Source organism: Diabrotica virgifera, chromosome 10 (genome assembly GCF_917563875.1).
Source record: "Diabrotica virgifera virgifera chromosome 10, PGI_DIABVI_V3a".
Classification (NCBI taxonomy): Eukaryota; Metazoa; Arthropoda; class Insecta; order Coleoptera; family Chrysomelidae; genus Diabrotica; species Diabrotica virgifera.
The window spans coordinates 111,420,939-111,439,504 of NC_065452.1; the positions used below are offsets into that span (position 1 = coordinate 111,420,939).

The following is an 18,566-nucleotide window of genomic DNA, read 5'->3' on the forward strand; positions in this document are numbered from 1 at the left end:
ACTTATTAAATGTATTAACAAATACCATATATTCAAATTCTTGCCAAAACCTAAAAATTTTCTGGATTAAACTTATGGCTTTTGGTATCTGGTTCGCTGGTAACTTCTTGATGTCGAATAGTACTGCTGTAGACTTCTTATAGACCTGGGCAGATGTTCGACCCTAGGCCCCTGCATCTGGAGATTGTAGTCGTTGCAGTCTACATGTCATGTCTTTGCCTTATGAGTAGCATCACTGGTGATGTAGATGGCCCCGAAGGGAGAAAAGTTGAGTTATTCCCAAAAACTAGAATACAAAACGGGTATAAGTCTGACATCAAGAAGAAAAGGTACCCTTGCCAAAAAGTATTCAAAAAGTAGCAGATGGCAAGGAGTAAATTAAATGGAATCAAGATTAATTATTACTAGTTAAAATTTGATTACTAAAAGCATATCAATAGCGAGAATGTAAAATATGAAACATGTGCTTTTCGACATGGAAGGTTAGGTATAGAAAAAAATCATTATAAAAATTAAAAGTAGACTATAAAAAGCTTTCAATAAAAACTCACCCCAAGAGAATATGTAGTGTTGATGGAAAGTGATTTAATTTTGAAGTTTCTTCGGCTTTTATACCGAAATTAATTTTCCACCACAATACTGAGAATTGAGAGACGAAGTGTCAGTGCTATGACAGTGGGGCTTAGGAGGTGGCAGGCATGTTCCGTATTAAAAGACAGATATCTAGAGTGTAAGGATATACAGGGTACGTTCAGTATGTTCAGTTGATGATTTAGATGTTATATGAAAAGAGAGATAGGAAATAGAGGATAATAAAAGAGGGCGCCAAACAAGTTTTTAACGAAAAAGCAAGTTAAACTAATAGAAGATAATTATTAATGAAATATTAAGGAAAATAGAATAAAATAATTATTTAAAAATAAAATATCAAAGATGTGACGTTTGTAACGTTACAGGCGTGGAAGAAGACCTGAAAACCATGAACAGAAGACAATGGAAAAAGGCACAAGAGAGATCCGAATGGAACGACACAGTCAGACAGGCACAGACCCATCCCGGGTTATGATGCCATAAGAAGAAGAAAGTCGGCGCACATGGTGTTTAAATCGAGTATTCATGATAGAGTAGTAATTTGTGATAGCTAACTCGATTAAGTGGTCTCCTCTTTCGTTTCTCTAACTTATGCTGAATGATCTACTTTCCCAATACATTCTTTAGGTCACTATTATGTGTAGTAGTGTAGTATTGCCCACTTATGAATTAAAATCACCGCATATTAAGGTTAGCTCTTTATTTGGAATGTTGGCGATTCTTAATATTATAAACTTTATATTTTATTAGAATATTTTTTAATTGTCGGATATAAGTGTCTTCTAGCTTCTTGTTAATTTCAAGGTAATTCTTTTGACGTTTCCTTTCACTGTGGGCATTTTAGATATCAAGTCTCTTTGTTTGTGGCTAGATATTATGTTTTTGTAGAATCAATTTATTTTGTTCTATTTTTTTAACAAAGATGTGATGCTTTTGTTCATTTTTATTTTCAGTTTTTCCCAAATCTTATTTACATATAGTACATTTACCGCATCTTGATTTTTAGCTATGGCAAAGGCACAAATAGTAAAAGCTCAGGTAATAGGTGAAAACGATGAACCCGTAGATATAGATACAGGAGAAGACATAGATAATTTCTGGCAAACGTCTGTAGGAAAGTTTAAATTTTGTGTAGAAGATTTACCACAACCGTTACAATATATACACCAGCTATTGCAAGAGTTGTCGAACGTAGATAAGCCTGATGTACTTTATTATATGTTACAATGTTTAAACGTATTGATTTTACATGGAGATGCTTGTACGATAGCCTCAAAAGAACACAAAGGTTTTTTCATTTGGTGCCAAGAAAATCTTCTCATAAAAAAGTAAGTATAGAAAGTATACACAAACTTCTTTCTACTTCCTTCTTCTTCTTCTCAGTTTTTCCCTTTTCAGGGGCAACTGTTCCTTATATTTCTGCCCATCATGTCTTATTCACCTAAACATTTCTCTCTCAAGTCCTCTACCACAGTTCTTCCATCTTCTCTTAGGTCTTCCTCTACCTCTCCTTCCGTTAACTTCTAAAGCTCTATCCTTCGTCCCACATAGTTTTTATTTCTACGTTTAACGTCACCAAACCATATTAATCTTTAAAAATCCACAAGGAAAATAAAATTACTGTAGCTTGCTGTATACCATAAATCACAAAATATACAGGATCCTTTGTAAAAGGTATATTTAAAATACCCCAATAAGGGCTACATCACAAAACAAAACGTTTTTGGATTAACAAGTAATCCATCATCAGTGTTAAGCCCTAAAATGATAAGTATAACCTAATTAATAAAAGACAATGTTGTAAAAGTTGACTAAGGTTAAGAATTGACTGAGGTCATATTTACAATAGCATGCATGCGTGATGCACCAAAAAGTTATGGGTAAAAACCCTTTAAAAGTTATAAGATCTTATATGATACTACATATTATGATTGAAATAGGTGGATGTTGCAAATATTTCTGGATATTACCCAGGGCAACACAGGACTCTAACCCACGTGGATGTGATATGAGAGGGATGAACCTTACATATTGAAAATTGAGTGTCAGCAACTGAACTGAAAGGTGATGGAACTTCAGAAGTATGACAGAGACAGATTGTCAATGTGACGTTATGAACTGTTTTGTTACTTCAGCCACCGAATTTAAAGTTTATGTTGGTGTTAAAAATAAAACATTATCAAATATGCATATATTTGTGTTAGAAATATTGCTCTAGCGTTAGGGTAAAAGGACACAAGTCAGTAAATGGAATATTGCAGAAATAATTTTTAAAGAATTGATGAAACATGCTAAATCTATTTTTATCCTAATTAAATATTTTGTCAGCACATATGGGTCAAAACTAGCTTATTTACAATACACAATATAGTTTGATATGAAATATTGTAAAATAATAAAGTTTGATCTGACCTAAGTCTTTTGGACCAGAGAATAAAATACTTAAGTTTTTTTGACCAGATATTTTAATTATATTAAATACACAAGTTTACGTTTTAATAACAGTATATTAATATGAAATATTGATAATGAAATATTGTAAAATAATAAAGTTTGATCTGACTTAAGTCCTTTGGATCAGAGAATAAAATACTTAAGATTTTTTGACCTGATATTTTAATCATATTAAATACATAATTTTACATTTTAATAACAGTAATATTTAGTTTTTATATTATAATATAACTACGATGAAGTTATTCGTCATCAGAAACAAACTCCTCTAAATCTGGGTCCTTATCGTTCATACTTGTAGTTGGCAGTTCTTGATAAAAAATTTTGTATACTTTTGTTACAAGCGGTAAGAGATCTAGAAAATGTTGCTGTATTTCAAGAGCTATAGGTATTAACCCATCATACTTTTTCTTGAGTTCTATTGCACTTTGTCGACCTCTTCTAGTAAAATTAATTTCCTTAAAATTTTCTGACTCTTCCAGAAAACTCTTATAAAATATTGTAGCAAATTTTTTTCTGTATTGCAGTCAACGACATTTCTGCAATTTGAACAACCCTCCATCAACATTTTTTTGCTTCTTTACAAACGTTGTCCTTAATAAAGCAGCAAAATCGTAGAAGTCATTTGAAGTTAATTCAATGACCTTAAATGGACGTTTTTTGTTTGTGCATCTAATGAGAGTAGCCCAATCATGAGGATGAGCAATTTTCATTCCCGATTTTTTTTCTGTTCTTCAATAAGGGAATAGTCGACATCGCACTCCATGTGTGAATGCCCAGAGATCATAAATTTATGGTTGATCTCATTTATTGAGCTTTTCATTTGCATGACTGACATGAACATGGCAGCTACGTGGAAATTTTTATTCTGCCCTGCACATATATCTGAGTAAAAGGTAGTTTAGTGACTTCAGGTGGCAGGTTCATTATTTCCTTGAAAAGACAAGAAACAATCTCATTATTTGCACCACGGTGAGCAATTGATTCATGCAAGATATAACAGGAAGCTGCTCCTGAAGCACAATTATGTACAGTTAAATTGTAAGTCCAGTACTTTCTCTTATAAAAAGAAACAGAAGAAGAAGAAGAAATCTTTTAGCGTTTATCAATCAACAAGTGAGTGTTTTAGCACGATCAGTAAGATTTATGTCATAAACACTTACACCGGCACCTACGCGTGGACTATTGATACAGAGGACTTAAGTTTCATAAGTCGTTTATATCGGACAAAACTACAAAAATAGCATTCCGTAAAAAGGATTTAAGTTACATATGTTCGTTTGCTCAAACAAAAATAGTCTGATGTAACTTATGTTCTTTAAACCAGTCTTAATAAAAACCTTATATTTTAAGATAGACTTAATTCTTTTTTACCAAAACAAACTTCTTCACAATTTACAACCAAATGTGTAGATAACTCATTTTGGCCAAAAATGGACTTAAGTCCTTTTGCCCTAACACTAGAGATTGGAACTTAAATGTAGAAAATTGTGAGGTATGTGATGATTAAATATATCGTCGTCGTCACGGCAAAACTCACTAAGTCCACTTTTATCAAAATTGAGGTCCCTATCCTAATCGATTCACAATATCAATTTTCAATAAATGTACAATTAATTAATAACTTAGAATTGTACATTTATGTACACATTATTACGTAAAAGGCATTTTTCAATAATTCTAAGTCTATACATCTTTATTCTAATGTATTGCTGACTGCATAACTCCTAGTACATATTTATCATTTGTCATGTTCATATTTTATATTTGGACCGCGTTATGTAATAGCGGATTAAGCGCCAAAATGTAGTTTTGAGATAAATCGGTTTAATGATTTTAATTTTTTTTTGGTACTATTTCTAAAATATAGTACTGACATGTTTCATATTTAATATATTAATGCAAATGTAAATAGACTTTTACATGTGTTTAAAATTTTTTTAAAATAATTTATATTTTAAAAATTATTCGATCAAATGTCGCTTAATTCGTTAATGATTTTTTAAGATATGCATGAGTTAAGATCCGAATACCGGATTAAAAGACATATTTGGCGCTTAATCTGATGTTACCTGACAAAGGATGTCTTTTAATTCGATATCTTAAACGTTAGTAAATATGTTATGTTTTGTAATAAAGAATTAACCGACTACTCGTGGCGCTTGATTCGTTATTACACTTACAAAGATTCGGATTTTTGTTTATGACAATGGTTTATTTACCATTATTGGCGTTTAGTTCGATATTACAAATCCTAGTGTGAGATTTTTTTTAATAAAATAAAAAATGTCGCTTAATACAGGCATTTAAAAACAGCTTTTTTTGAATTTTTTTTACAAAAAACGTATTTTTATACATAGATTTGCACCCTAGCTGCAAGATGGCACTATTATCTCGATTTTGGACTTTTGGCGGTTAATCCGTTATTACATAACGCGGTCCATTTAATCATCACATACTTTACAATTTTCTACATTTAAGTTCGAATATTTCTAACACCAATATATGGATATTTGATAATGTTTTATTTTTAACATCAACATAAACTTTAAATTCGTTGGCTGAAGTAACAAAACAGTTCATAACGTCACATTGACAATCTGTTTCTGTCATACTTCTGAAGTTCCTTCACCTTTCAGTTCAGTTGACACTCAATTTTCAATATGTGAGGTTCATCCCTCTCACATCACATCCACGTGGGTTAGAGTCCTGTGTTGCCCTGGGTAATATCCAGTGTACAGGATTTATATTAGCATTCAAAAAATAAGAGTAATCAATATCGATTTAATTTTTATAAGTCTCAAACAAATATTATTTACATGCATTGCTTTGATTTCGTAAATTAGGTGACATTGCTTCTACAATGTAGGCCACTCGTTTTGAAAAACAACGGAGTCAGCAATTATGTACTATTAGTAATTCACGGTCACATTCAAGAATGAAATCATAGCAAACAATTGGGATTTATTTATAGATACGTAGAAAGTAAAAAAAGAGATCATTAATTATTCATCATTCATTATTGAGACATCAATGTAGTTAGAATATAGACTTTGTCCACCAACTCGTTACTAGCGTATATAGTGATTAAATAAACATAGTATGAGTGTTTAGTGTATTCCTGATATCCAACCCCTAGCAGAGAGACGTTCATCCCCTTACAAAAACCTATTTTATTATATGGCGATCCTGCAGGATACCCTCTGCTAGGGGTTGATATCAGGAATACACTAAATATTCATACTATGTTTATTTAATCACTATATAGGCTAGTAACGAGTTGGTAGACCAAGTCTATATTCTAACTACATTGATGTCTAAATAATAAATGATCTCTTTCTTTACTTTCTACGTATCTATAGATAAATCCCAATTTTTTGTTATGATTTCATCCTTGAATGTGACCGTGAATTACTAATAGTACATAATTGCTGACTCCGTTGTTTTTCAAAACGAGTGGCCTACATTGCAGAAGCAATGTCACCTAATTTACGAAATCAAAACAATGCATGTAAATATTATTTGTTTGAGACTTTTAAAAATTAAATCGATATGGATTATGTACTCTTATTTGCAACATCCACCTATTTTAATCATAATATGTAGTATCATATAATATAAATACCTATATATACTATATATAACATATCATATATATTAATATTTTTAAAGGGTTTTTACCCATAACTTTTTGGTGCCTCACGCATGCATGCTATTGTAAGTATGACCTCAATCAATTCTTAACCTTAGTCAACTTTTACAACATTGTCTTTTATTAATTAGGTTATACTTATCATTTTAGGGCTTAACACTGATGATGAATTACTTGTTAATCCGACAACGTTTTGTTTTGTGATGTAACCCTTATTGGGGTCTTTTAAATATACCTTTTACAAAGGATCCTGTATTTTTTTATATTAATCTTTGTTCTTGGATATTTTTTGACCCTGTAGTCACCGGCTCTTTGTCTAATCAAGTCGTTCCTGATCCTGTCCCTTCTAGTCTTATCCAGCATCTACCGTAATATTTTGATTTCAACTACTTTCTTCTACTTCTTTTCCGGAATCTTCTTTATAGGCCATACTTCACCGCAGTACATCAACGCAAGTCTCACCACACTCTTGTATATCTTTCCTTTCAGCCCCTCCCCGATTTTTCGATCACAGAGTGTCCCGCTCATTCACTTCCAGTTAAACCAACCAGCTTGTATTATGTAGGTAATTTCTCGATTTAGTGTTCCTTTTCCGTTATGTAAGAGTCAAGGTATTTAAATTCTCCTACTCTTCCTAATTTTTCTTCAAGCAATTCTATATCCCCACCCATTCCTATTCCTTCCAACCACATACACTCACCGGCACAATTAACCTTCCACCTTATATTTCTTTCAATTTGCAGAAATTGTCAATCTTGGACCACAATTTTATGAAAGATACGGTGAAAACTACCTTTAGGAAGAAAAAACAATAAAGATATTGGAAAAAAGTGCTTTATTAAGGGATTCTTATATCGGTTTTATAGCGTTCTACGCCTTTCCGTTCCTAATCTCCACTCGTTTCTATTGTAGCAGTCTTCCTCTCTTAGATTTCTTTCAGACATCGCCTTGAAGATGCTCTTTATCCATGTAGTTGCTGGTCTTCCTCGCTTTCGTTTTTCTGTGGGGGTCCATTACACTTTTTTGGAGATTCCCCTTTCGTCCATTCGTCTTAAGTGTCCGTACCAAACTAGCTGTTGCCTTTCGATGTCATCTATGACTGTTCTTTCTATTTCCATTTGTTGTCTAATGTCGTCGTTTCTTATGTGTTCTAGTCTAGATCTTCTTGCTGACCTTCTGCAAATTCCATCTCAGTGGCTAGTAATTTATTCTTGTACTTGTTGGTTAATTGCCAGATTTCAGCTCCATAGGTTAACACTGGTTTTAATATTGTGTTGTAAATTCGTTTTTTATTTTCTGTTCTTATATTTTTTTGCCACAGTACCGAATTCAGGGTTCCTATCACCTGTTTCCCTTTACTATCCTTTCCTTAATATTTTCTTCGTTTCGTCCTGTACTGGTTAGTTTTATTCCCAGATTATATGTATTCATTGCAGCTTGTAGTTGTCTCCTGTTCCAGGTTCAGGTTCTACAATTTGGTCATCTGCATAGTGCAGCGTGTATAGTATCGCATCTCCTATCGGTAATCCCATTCCATTGCACTTCTTCTTCCATTGTCTAAGGGCTTCATCAATATATAAGTATATTGAATAATACTGGCGATATACAGCATCCTTGCCTTAGATCTTTTGTGGCCAGGAAACCTTTTGATATTTTATTTCCGCTTTTAATTTTGGATGTCGAGTTTTTATATAGTTCTTTGAGTGCCTTTATAATACATACATTTATACTGGTCTTTTCTAGTACTTCTTATAGTCTATTAATGGGGACCGTGTCATATGCCTTCGTTAGATCTACCATGAGTAAATGCAACTAATGCTACCAGCAAGTACAGCAATAATGCTACCAGCAAAACTCTAATGTTTAAAAATCTTCGAAGAAAATTCAAGCAAACATAATTTTGAAAATCATAGTCTAATTAAAAAATATGATTATTAATAATGGGAGTTGTCACCTCTGGCCCTTAGGAATTCTTGGAGCCGATTCGGCAATCCATTCATGATATCCTGGATATCCGAATGGGGAATATTATGCCACTTCTCTACAGCAGTCGTCTTGAGCTCTCCGAAGCATGTAGGGGCTGAACTACGGTACGGGGTGCTATCAGATGATTTCGGGAGACAGATTCGTACACCCGCAGGCCAGATCAAGGCCGACATCGATGGACTACAACGTGTTGAGAAATCGCTTTTGCACCACTCCTGAAGCTCGTACGCGTCTTTTTGAGGTGAGAAATGATAGTGTAAGTAAAAGTACCATTAGAAGAAGACTGACAGAGAGAAATTTGAGAGCTTTCCGTCCAGCTCGCGCCTCACAGCTGCTCTACACCGTAGAGCTATACTTGGCTTTGCGCGAGAATATGCTGACTAGACTGGGGCGGAATGGAAGAAACTAGTGCTCTCAGATGAGAGCAGAATAGCCCTAAGAGGTCCAGATGGATGTCAGCATGTCTACAGGCGTCAAAATGAAAGGTTTGCTCCATACACTATAACTGAAACAGTGGCGAACCGAGGAGGGCCAATAATGATTTGTGGAGGTATCTCTTATGAAGCTTGTACCGATCTTTCTGTGTCTAATATACGCAGTATGACTGCTTAAAGATACGTGGAAGAAGTTCTTCAAGACCATATTATCCTTTCGCACCGTTCATTGGTGAAGACTTTAGAGTAATGCATGACAATGCACGTTGCCATACCGCAAGGTTCACCCGTGAGTATCTTAATGAGGTCCGGATTCAAGTTTTACCATGGCCGGCACGCAGTACCGATCTTAACCCAATTGAACACATTTGGGACAACGTCAAAAAACGGGTAAGAGCAAGAGCACCAGCTTCTACATCCTTCGGAGAGCTCAAGACAGCTGTGGTAAAGAAGTGACACAATATTCCCCAATCGGATATCCAGGATATCATGAATGGATTGCCGAACCGGCTCCAAGAAGTCCTAAGCGGCAGAGGCGGCAACACCCATTATTAGTACTCATATTTTTTAATTAGACTATGATTGTCAAAATTATGTTTGTTTGAATTTTCTTCAAAGATTTTTTAAACGTTGGATTTTTGCTTAATATCCCTTGATAAATTTTCAATATTATTATGGTTTTCTCTTCTTCAACCATATACTTCTTCACCATATCTTTCCTAAAATGTGGTCCAAGATTAACAATATCTGTAAATTAAAAGAAATACAAGGTGGGCGGTTTTGGCGGTGAGTATATATGTACTCCGTTTTAGATCTGCTAACTTTAAGCACTACCTCTTCAATAACCTTATCCAATTCTCCAACTTCTCCTCCAACATTTCTTTGCTCTCCTCTAGTAACTTGATATCGTCAGCAAAGAGCATTGACCAAGGCTCCTCCTCTCTTACCTTATTTGTCAGTACATCCATAACAAGATTAAACAGGTGGGATTCAGTGAAGAGTCTTGATGTAAACCAACCGTCACTGGAAAACTGTCGGTCAATCCGACACAAGTCCTTACTTTGGTGTAAGCTCCCTCATACATATCTTTCACGAACTTTACGTACTTCTGAGGAACCCATTCCTCTCATGCATCTATGTAGCTCTTGTCTAGAAACTATGTCGTACGCCTTTTCAGGATCTATAAATACCAAATGTAGCCCTCTTTTCTTCCTGCAGAATTTCTTTATCAACTGTCTTTAAGCAAACAAGGCATCTGTTGCCCCCCTTCATGGAATAAAGCCAAACTGTTCTTCTCCTACCGATGTCTATCTCCTTAACCTTTGCTCTCCCAAATTTCATCGTCTGCAACATTATCCCTCTATACTGCTTACAGTCCTGAATGTTTCCTTAATTTTATACAATGGTACCTAGTGATGAGGGAGACTGGTCTTGGTCTTGCGGTCTTGGTCTTAGTCTTGCAGCAAGACCAAGACCAAGACCAAGACCGCATTTTGGTTGCAAGACCAAGACCAAGACCAAGCTTGCAAGAACAAGACCAAGACCAAGACCGAACCTTGCAAGACCACGCAAGACCAAGACCAACCTGCAAGACTCTTGCAGTTTTTTGAGAAAAATTGGTTTTTATTATTTAACTTTATTTTTTTAGTTCAATAATATATACTGACATTGTAAGAAACCTTAAACAATATCGAATTTTTAAAATACATAATATTTTGGTTATATTTTTAAGTCGTTTTGATTAAGTCAAACGGTTTGCATTTTCTCAACCTTCAAAGTGTCCAGAAGGCAAGTTTTCAAACGGCGACAGTTCAAGGACAATTGAAATTACTTGTAAGACAAAAAAATGTAATTATAGATAGGGTAAACCATATAAAAAAATGCAATTAAAAACGGTTTTTATGTACCAGTAGTTTTCGCTTTTTTGTCTAATAAAAATACTGGCACTTATTTCAATTCTTTTCACATAATCGAGGAAAATGTAGGTCGCTAAATTTAAAATGAATACAAAAAATATCATAATAGATTTTGAAAAGGGATTCACAATCCTGTGAAAGCATTGTGGCCTGAATAAAAAATAACTGGTTGTCGATTGTAATGTGTCAAGCTTGGTATCGCAAAATCCAAAGCTTAGGTTCAGTTTCTGAATATAATGACAAAAATTCCGATACTGGGAATTTTTAGAATTATTTTTTGGATTAATTTTTTACAATCAACGAAAGTTGGAAGTTGAATTATTTGTGAAAATCCCGGATGACAAACGTGTAAAGAATTTTACTGATTTCATAGTTGAAAACTATTTGGAAGAATCTAGGTTTTTCCCAGAAAGGGCCAGTAGTACAAATAGTATGTGCCGCACTTGAACTGCATGCGCATCATTTCAGTGTGTTTTAAATTCTAGTTTTTACTACCCACATCCGAATATTTTCAACTTTTTAAATGTCATCATGGGTATTCAATCCAAAAATATGTGAAAATAAAAAGTGCGAATAACTCGTGTTACGAGAGCAATGTAGTTTAAATAAAATTAAAGAACTGCAAGATAACAAATTACAGAATTAAGCGTTTATAACTCCCCATTACGTTTAGTTATTATGTTATAGTATTAGGTCTATAAATAGGTATGGTAAATATGTACTTATTTACTAAAAAGTATGTTTTAGTTAGTTTATAAAAAAAGTTAATTATATTAAATAATGATTAAATAGAGTAAAAAATATTTGATTTTTGTGTTCTCTTAAAAAAATTTAATTTATGTTCTTAAATTTGACCCTCGTAGGATAAATACTACAGTGTTCGAGTGAAAGGAGCAGATCATTATCTGTTAACAACTATAAACCGTTTATCCCTTTTCGTAAAATCCGTGAATTGAAGGTCCCCGACCATTTGTGGCACCTTTAAGAAGCTCTTTTTCTTAAACATTTTATTAAAATACAGGGGCAATAAACAATAATCCAGACTCAAGACGTGGTCTGAAGGCAGGCGGCAGGTATCGACCGCGTGCAAAACACAACGTGACACAACCGAAGGCCGGCAATTGCAACAAGGGTTGTAAATGCAGGTTCTTCCTAGTGATAAACATTACCATTATAAAAATATACTCTAATCTCTTTATATAGAGAGAAATAATTAGGTCATTAGGTGAATGTATAATGTTAAAATTGGTATCCGTTTGAAACTACATTCTACATTCTGTTAAAATTTTAAAGCAAAAAATATAGTTTCATTCTCCACATCTTTTTTTATTTCAATGTACATTTTATTCGAAATTGTTTGGTTCAAATTATTACTACCAAAAAAGCAAAACCAGCAAGACTCTTGCAGCAAGACCAAGACCAAGAACAAGACCGACTAGTGCAAGACCAAGACCAAGACCAAGACCAAGCTTGCAAGAACAAGACCAAGACCAAGACTAGCCTGGTCTTGGTCTTGTTCTTGTTTTGCTCATCACTAATGATACCATCACACTCTCATGCTATGGACATCCTTTCTTCCTAATAATATATCCTACTATAATTTGTCACAAAACCTCAATCCTTCCCCTTCTAGGGCCTTCCAAATCACCACAGGTCCTACTGCCTTACCATTTTTTATCCTTTTTAACTCTCCTCTCCTCTGGTGTTCTGGTGAAGAAAGTTACTAAATGAAGAACACCAGAGGAGAGACAGAGTAGAGAAAGTATGCCCAAACTAATAATACTATAACAACATTTTGTTTGATCTTATATAAAATCAAACTTGTGTTTTAGCCTTTGGGAACTGTGTAACTCAGAACACTCTCATATATGCCAAACGGTGGTGCCATTGCTTTTACACTGTATAACCTTACCAGCTGGCTCGGATGTGTTCTGGCGAGTAATTCAAGAAGCATTCCATTGTCCTGAGTGGAGCGTGAGATTTACTGCTGTCGAAAGAGTAACTGTCATTACTAGATTTATGGATTCCAGTCCTTTGAGAGATAAGCCATCGCTACAAGCAGCTTTGGCCAACGCTTTTTGTTATTTAATTTCAAGTATGGATGATAGCAACGTGTGTGTAGCTCAAAGAGCTACTCTTTATTTAGGGACCATTCACGACGCTGCTGTTAAGGTAATTGAAACTGCATGTATTTTATACTTTAAATAATCTCATATTATATTATCTGAAAAAGGAATATTTTAGGAAAGCATATACGTACAATACAATAAACAATTGAAAACAGAACTTACTTCCGAGTTTGTACGAAGAGTAAGACAGCTAAATCGGTGATATCTTGATAGCAAACTTTATTAATATAATGGCTCCTCTACATAATCGGCGATTACAGACAATCAAGCGCGAGCACGATTGTGTAGAGCGCTTACTCGGCTATAGTTGCCCATGATCGTCTATGATCGCCCATGACTGTAGACGATCCGTGATTTTGCGGTTTTTTGGAGACGCTAAAAAGGGAATCGTCGAGTAATAAATAATTAGTTAATGGGTAATAAGTCGTAAGTTGTTATAGTTGCGTTGACCTGCCAACACGATCGCCGATCATTTCCCGTCACAAAGGATTGTGCTTAGGTTACAAAAGGTGTAATTTTAAGTTCTTCTTTTTCTTCTTAACCTTCTATCGTCCACGTTTGGACATAGGCCTCTCCCAACTCCTTCCATCGGTCTCTATCCTTAGCAACATATATCCGATTTGTTCCGGCTACTCTTTTAATTACATCAATCCACCTTATCTGTGGTCTTCCTCTCGGTCGTTTACTTTCGTAAGATCTCCAGTGTTGCATTATTGAATTTTAACGTTGGTCTTTTTGTCTAGCAGTGTGGCCTGCGAAGCTCCATTTAAATTTAGCAACTTTTGTTTTTGATCTTACCCAGTCGTTCCTCTTTTTATCTGACAGTCGCAGTCGTATACCTAACATTGCTCTTTCTGTTGTGGCTAGTTTATTCATATTTGCCTTGATTAGGGTCCAGGTTTGACATCCATATGTCATGATAGAGAGGATGCACTGCTTGAACACTTTGCTCCTCAAGTATTGGGGTATTTTGCGGTTCTTAAGAATGCAACTAAGTTTTCCAAATCCTGCCGATTTTAGTCTTGCTCTCCTAGTAATTTCCGCACTTTGGTTCTCTTTGTCAAGTTTCAGGATTTGGCTTAGGTAGATATATTTCTGGACCTTTTCTATCTCACTGCCATTTATAGTTATACGTCTGGGATCATCTGTGTTTGTCATTATTTTTGGTTTGCTCATATTCATTTTTAGGCTGACATATTGGGAGCTGCCTGCGAGTTCCTCCATCATAATTTGAAGTTCCTCGAATGAGCTCGCTATTTTAAGTTAGTTATACTAAAAAGTTGATGCAAGCTTCTATAACTATCCCCAGTAGTCAAAAATGTCAATGTGAAGGCAAGTGGTATTTTAACTGGTATGGACTTTCTGAAAGTAGTGTCTTGCTTTGCTACTAATGGTGATATTTTTCGTACAAAATAATTGAAATCGCTCGGTGACATACGTATAAAGTTTTCGAATTCTCCAGAAGGTTCAGCGTATACCGCTATTAAATACTCTACGTCCATCCGTTGTCGTTCGACATGCTACGGACGATTATGTGGACACTTTCACGATTATTGTGCCGATCATAAACAATCACATGATCAGCCATCATCGGCGATAGTGAAGAGCAGGCATAAGGCAATCAATAGCTTAGCTACTCATTTAATATTATGAGTAATTAATATTATGAGTAATTAGTTTTAAAGTTTAAAGAATATAGAACGTCTTCAGCGGAAAGTAAGAACACTTCTCACAAAGGCACAAAAACATGGATTTATGGATATAGTTGAGCAAATGGATAAACAGGTTGATAATTTAAGAACCTATTTTCAGAAGCAGGCTGAACTTATTTTACATTGCGTAATTTGAGCAGTAGATGATACAATGCTGCTTAAACCAGAAATGCGCATAAAAGCCTGTCTAAGTAAGAAAAAATACGCACCTGGATGTGTAAACCTTTGCTTGGGCGACATCTCAATGAGATCAGACAAAAATATGTTTGCAATACAGCGTCGAACTGTTGTTTGACATCAGGAAAGATTTTTTCCGAGACAGAGCGTTTACAACTTGCCATTTAGGATCAGGTTATTCAAACTAAAAATTACCTGAAATATATCGACAAAGACCCTCAGGTCCAAAACGACAAATGCCGATATGGATGTCAAGACCAGGAAACTCGATAATATGGATGTCAAGCCCAAGAAACCATCCAAAGTCTTACCGGAGACTCCGAGGTATTATAATCAATCGCATGACTCAGTCGGAAATATTGTTCAAGAAATAGCTATCAAACTGGGCCTTCTCCAAACCAACCATCTCCCATATTATCAATACGTTCTTGAGAGTATGCTTGAGAATGACAATTATTACAAGCTATACTGAGACCGCACTGTGCTCATAAACCAAACAGTGGCACATATTACACCAGATCTAATATTAGTTAATAAATTAACGAGACAAACAACACTAATTGATGTGGCGATACCTAACAACAATGATCTACATGTTAGATATAACGAAAAGATCGCCAAGTACAGAGATCCGGAAATTCAAATACAGAGACAATGAAGAAGGGAAGGTACCGAGATAATATCGGTTTTCTTTACTACCGAAGTCATTCCAAAGAAACTCCTAAAAAAATATAAAAAAGCTGGGTCTAAATGAACATCTTTATAAGACCATGCAGAAAGGTGTACTTACTACTTTCGACGTCCAGATGTATACGAAAATTTTTGGGAGATACTCCAGCAGACCAACTCGATAACACGGAAGTATTAACGACATGAATGAAAGTTTTATGTTATTGACTATGAACACATAGTATAATTTTAGTGTCTTATCTATTTTGTTATTTATTTCTCGTTCTTATTTACAATCATTGTCTAACTATACTCTCTTATATGGTCTTGTATGCTTCTTTGCTTTCTAAATCCGCTTTGTGGTTATTCTAGTGTATTTTCTATTTTTGGCATTATTTTATTATTTAGTATACTGATCACATCAATGTCTATTATTGATTTGTTAACATTAACATCAGATTGGTTCTTTGCTGATTACTATTGTTTTAATTTTCTAAGGTGAAATTGTGATAACAAATTATTTTGCACTTATGTTAAATCTGTAGACTAGTCTTTGCAGACTATCTCCATCTTGAGATATCAATATTGCGTCATCTGCGTAACAGAGTAGTTTACTTCTTTGTTTCCCATTCTGTTTCTATTCTGCGTTCCGCAGTCACTTTCCAGTGTGGGCAGCATATCCCAATATAATTTATGGAACCTTGCAGCTCAGTGTTGCCGGTTGTTTAAGCAGACGAACTTAAAGTCCGTCTATTTAAATAGAATATTCCAGAAGTCCAAAACATCTTGATTTGAAAATCTGTGGGTTTTGTTATTTTTAAATAATTCATAGATAGGTACTATGAAAGATATTTACACGATATTAAAGATATATCATTTGAGTATTAATTATAATTAGCCTGTGATTAATATTATATTTAATAGTTATTTATGATATAAGTGTTAAAAGTACAATTTTAAGGCACGCATGTGAAAGTTTGCAGAATGAGCGAAGCGAATTCTGCAATTCACATGAGTGCCTTAAAAATGTACTTTTTAACACGTGTACTTTGTACGCACGTAAGAAGTCTATTATATGATTTCAATGAAATAAATATACTTTCAACAAGTTATTTATATTTAAAAATTAAACTAATTTTTACTTACTACTTTCCAAAAATTTTTATTAAAACAATACTAAAAATAAACAAAGTTAGATAGCACACGGATTCGAACCGGCGACCTCTCGATCTCCGGTCGAACGCGCTACCACCGAGCTAAACTCCCTTTGCTGTGACAGCTTACAAGATTTCTCATACATACTGACAAATTTAATAGACCAAGTGAGGTATAAAAATACTTTAAAAATTTATTTAATATAAATATTAATATCTCTTGGCAACACTGTTCTTCATAAGAGTCTGTACTGAAAGGTGACCGTGGAACGCAGTATAGAAAAAGTAAACTCAATGACAACTTATGGATGAACTGAGGCATTCACGCTCATTGTAGAAAACACAAATAATCTAAAAATATCATAGAGGAAAATGAAAAAAATCACTATTAGAAATTTAATTTATGAACCTCGTAAAAAATAATGATTCGGAGAAGAATAAGCATAGAAAGACAAACTGAACATTTAAAGGCCATGTAGGCCATTTAAGGATGATACGTACAATAAGAGTAGCTTATGTTATGTTAGACTCATTTAAATGTTTTATAAGGTTATAATATACATATAAAAGACATAATATAATTATTATCGTTATTTGTTCTTTAATGAACATTGGTTTATTTTAGTCTTTAATTATGTGTCTGGAGACCCAGTTTGATTCTGTGATAGTGGACCGTCCGATGGTCCTTCAGTCTTTATATCAATTGCACAACTCACTTAGCGAAAGAAAAATTATGACTTGGGATTTTTTTCTAAATCGTTTCGATACATTATTTATTGAAGCACAACTTACACTAGAAAAATCAGGCGAAATAAGTTATTGTAGAGGTATAGTATAATTTTCAAATTATAAATAGAATATTAGTTGATACTGTAACGGGATCTAAAATAACGGTTTGATTTATTTATTACTGTACATTTGCTTTATTATTTTTGATGAAATATATCTAGCTAAAAAACTAAACTATAGGTACCTACATAAAAGAATACTTTTATATCTAAGTAATTAAATTTAAGGGACTTTTAAGACATCTTAAATCAGGCTATGGTTCAAAAACCTGGGTAATAACAAAATCAGACGTAGTTTAACTCTTTTTGTGGTAAGTCTGTCTGTCCATTGTCTGTCCAATGTTGGCCATTGGTTGTGAAATATATGTCCAATCAAATTAAGCAACAGCCAGATTACATAAAAACAATTTGTTTTAGTGACGAAAGTACTTTTTCTCTGAATGGAAATGTTTATACACACAATGTGAGGTGTTGGAGTGAGACAAATCCTCACGTCGTTCATGAAAAACATAATAAATTTCTAGAAAAAGTAAATTTTTCGTCAGGTAGCTTGGGATACCAGATAGTTGGGCATGTTTTTTTCAATGCTAATAGCCACTTTACACGATGCAAGTAATTGCGAAATTTATTGCACAATTTCTTGCAGCAATAGAAATTGCATCGTGTCATACGCGAATTGCACAGAAAAGCTGCAACTTCTTGCAGCAATTTCTTGCTGCAAGTAGTTGCAGCTAAATAGAACATGTCCTATTTTTCATGCAATTTTTTCTGCAATTTGGTTATATTTTTAGTAACTTTTAAGGCTACACTGTTTGTTTTGACATTCTGTCATTGTAAATTTCAAACTAAACAATTTTTGACAAAACTAGAGGAACTTTTTACCAATTTCACGCTTCACAGATAA

The 18,566-nt window shown here is 34.2% G+C and overlaps 1 protein-coding gene across 6 annotated transcripts in view; it reads left to right on the forward strand.

Annotated features, from left to right (window-relative positions):
• LOC114341580 (protein unc-79 homolog) overlaps nucleotides 1-18,566 on the forward strand; it is a 435,831-nt gene that overhangs the window by 239,531 nt on the left and 177,734 nt on the right. For all 6 annotated transcript variants that reach the window (XM_050663368.1, XM_050663363.1, XM_050663367.1 and 3 more), the window contains exons 15-17: nucleotides 1,598-1,919; nucleotides 12,866-13,205; nucleotides 17,500-17,701. In XM_050663368.1, the coding sequence (XP_050519325.1) occupies nucleotides 1,598-1,919; nucleotides 12,866-13,205; nucleotides 17,500-17,701 (864 nt within the window). The remainder of the gene's footprint in view (nucleotides 1-1,597; nucleotides 1,920-12,865; nucleotides 13,206-17,499; nucleotides 17,702-18,566) is intronic.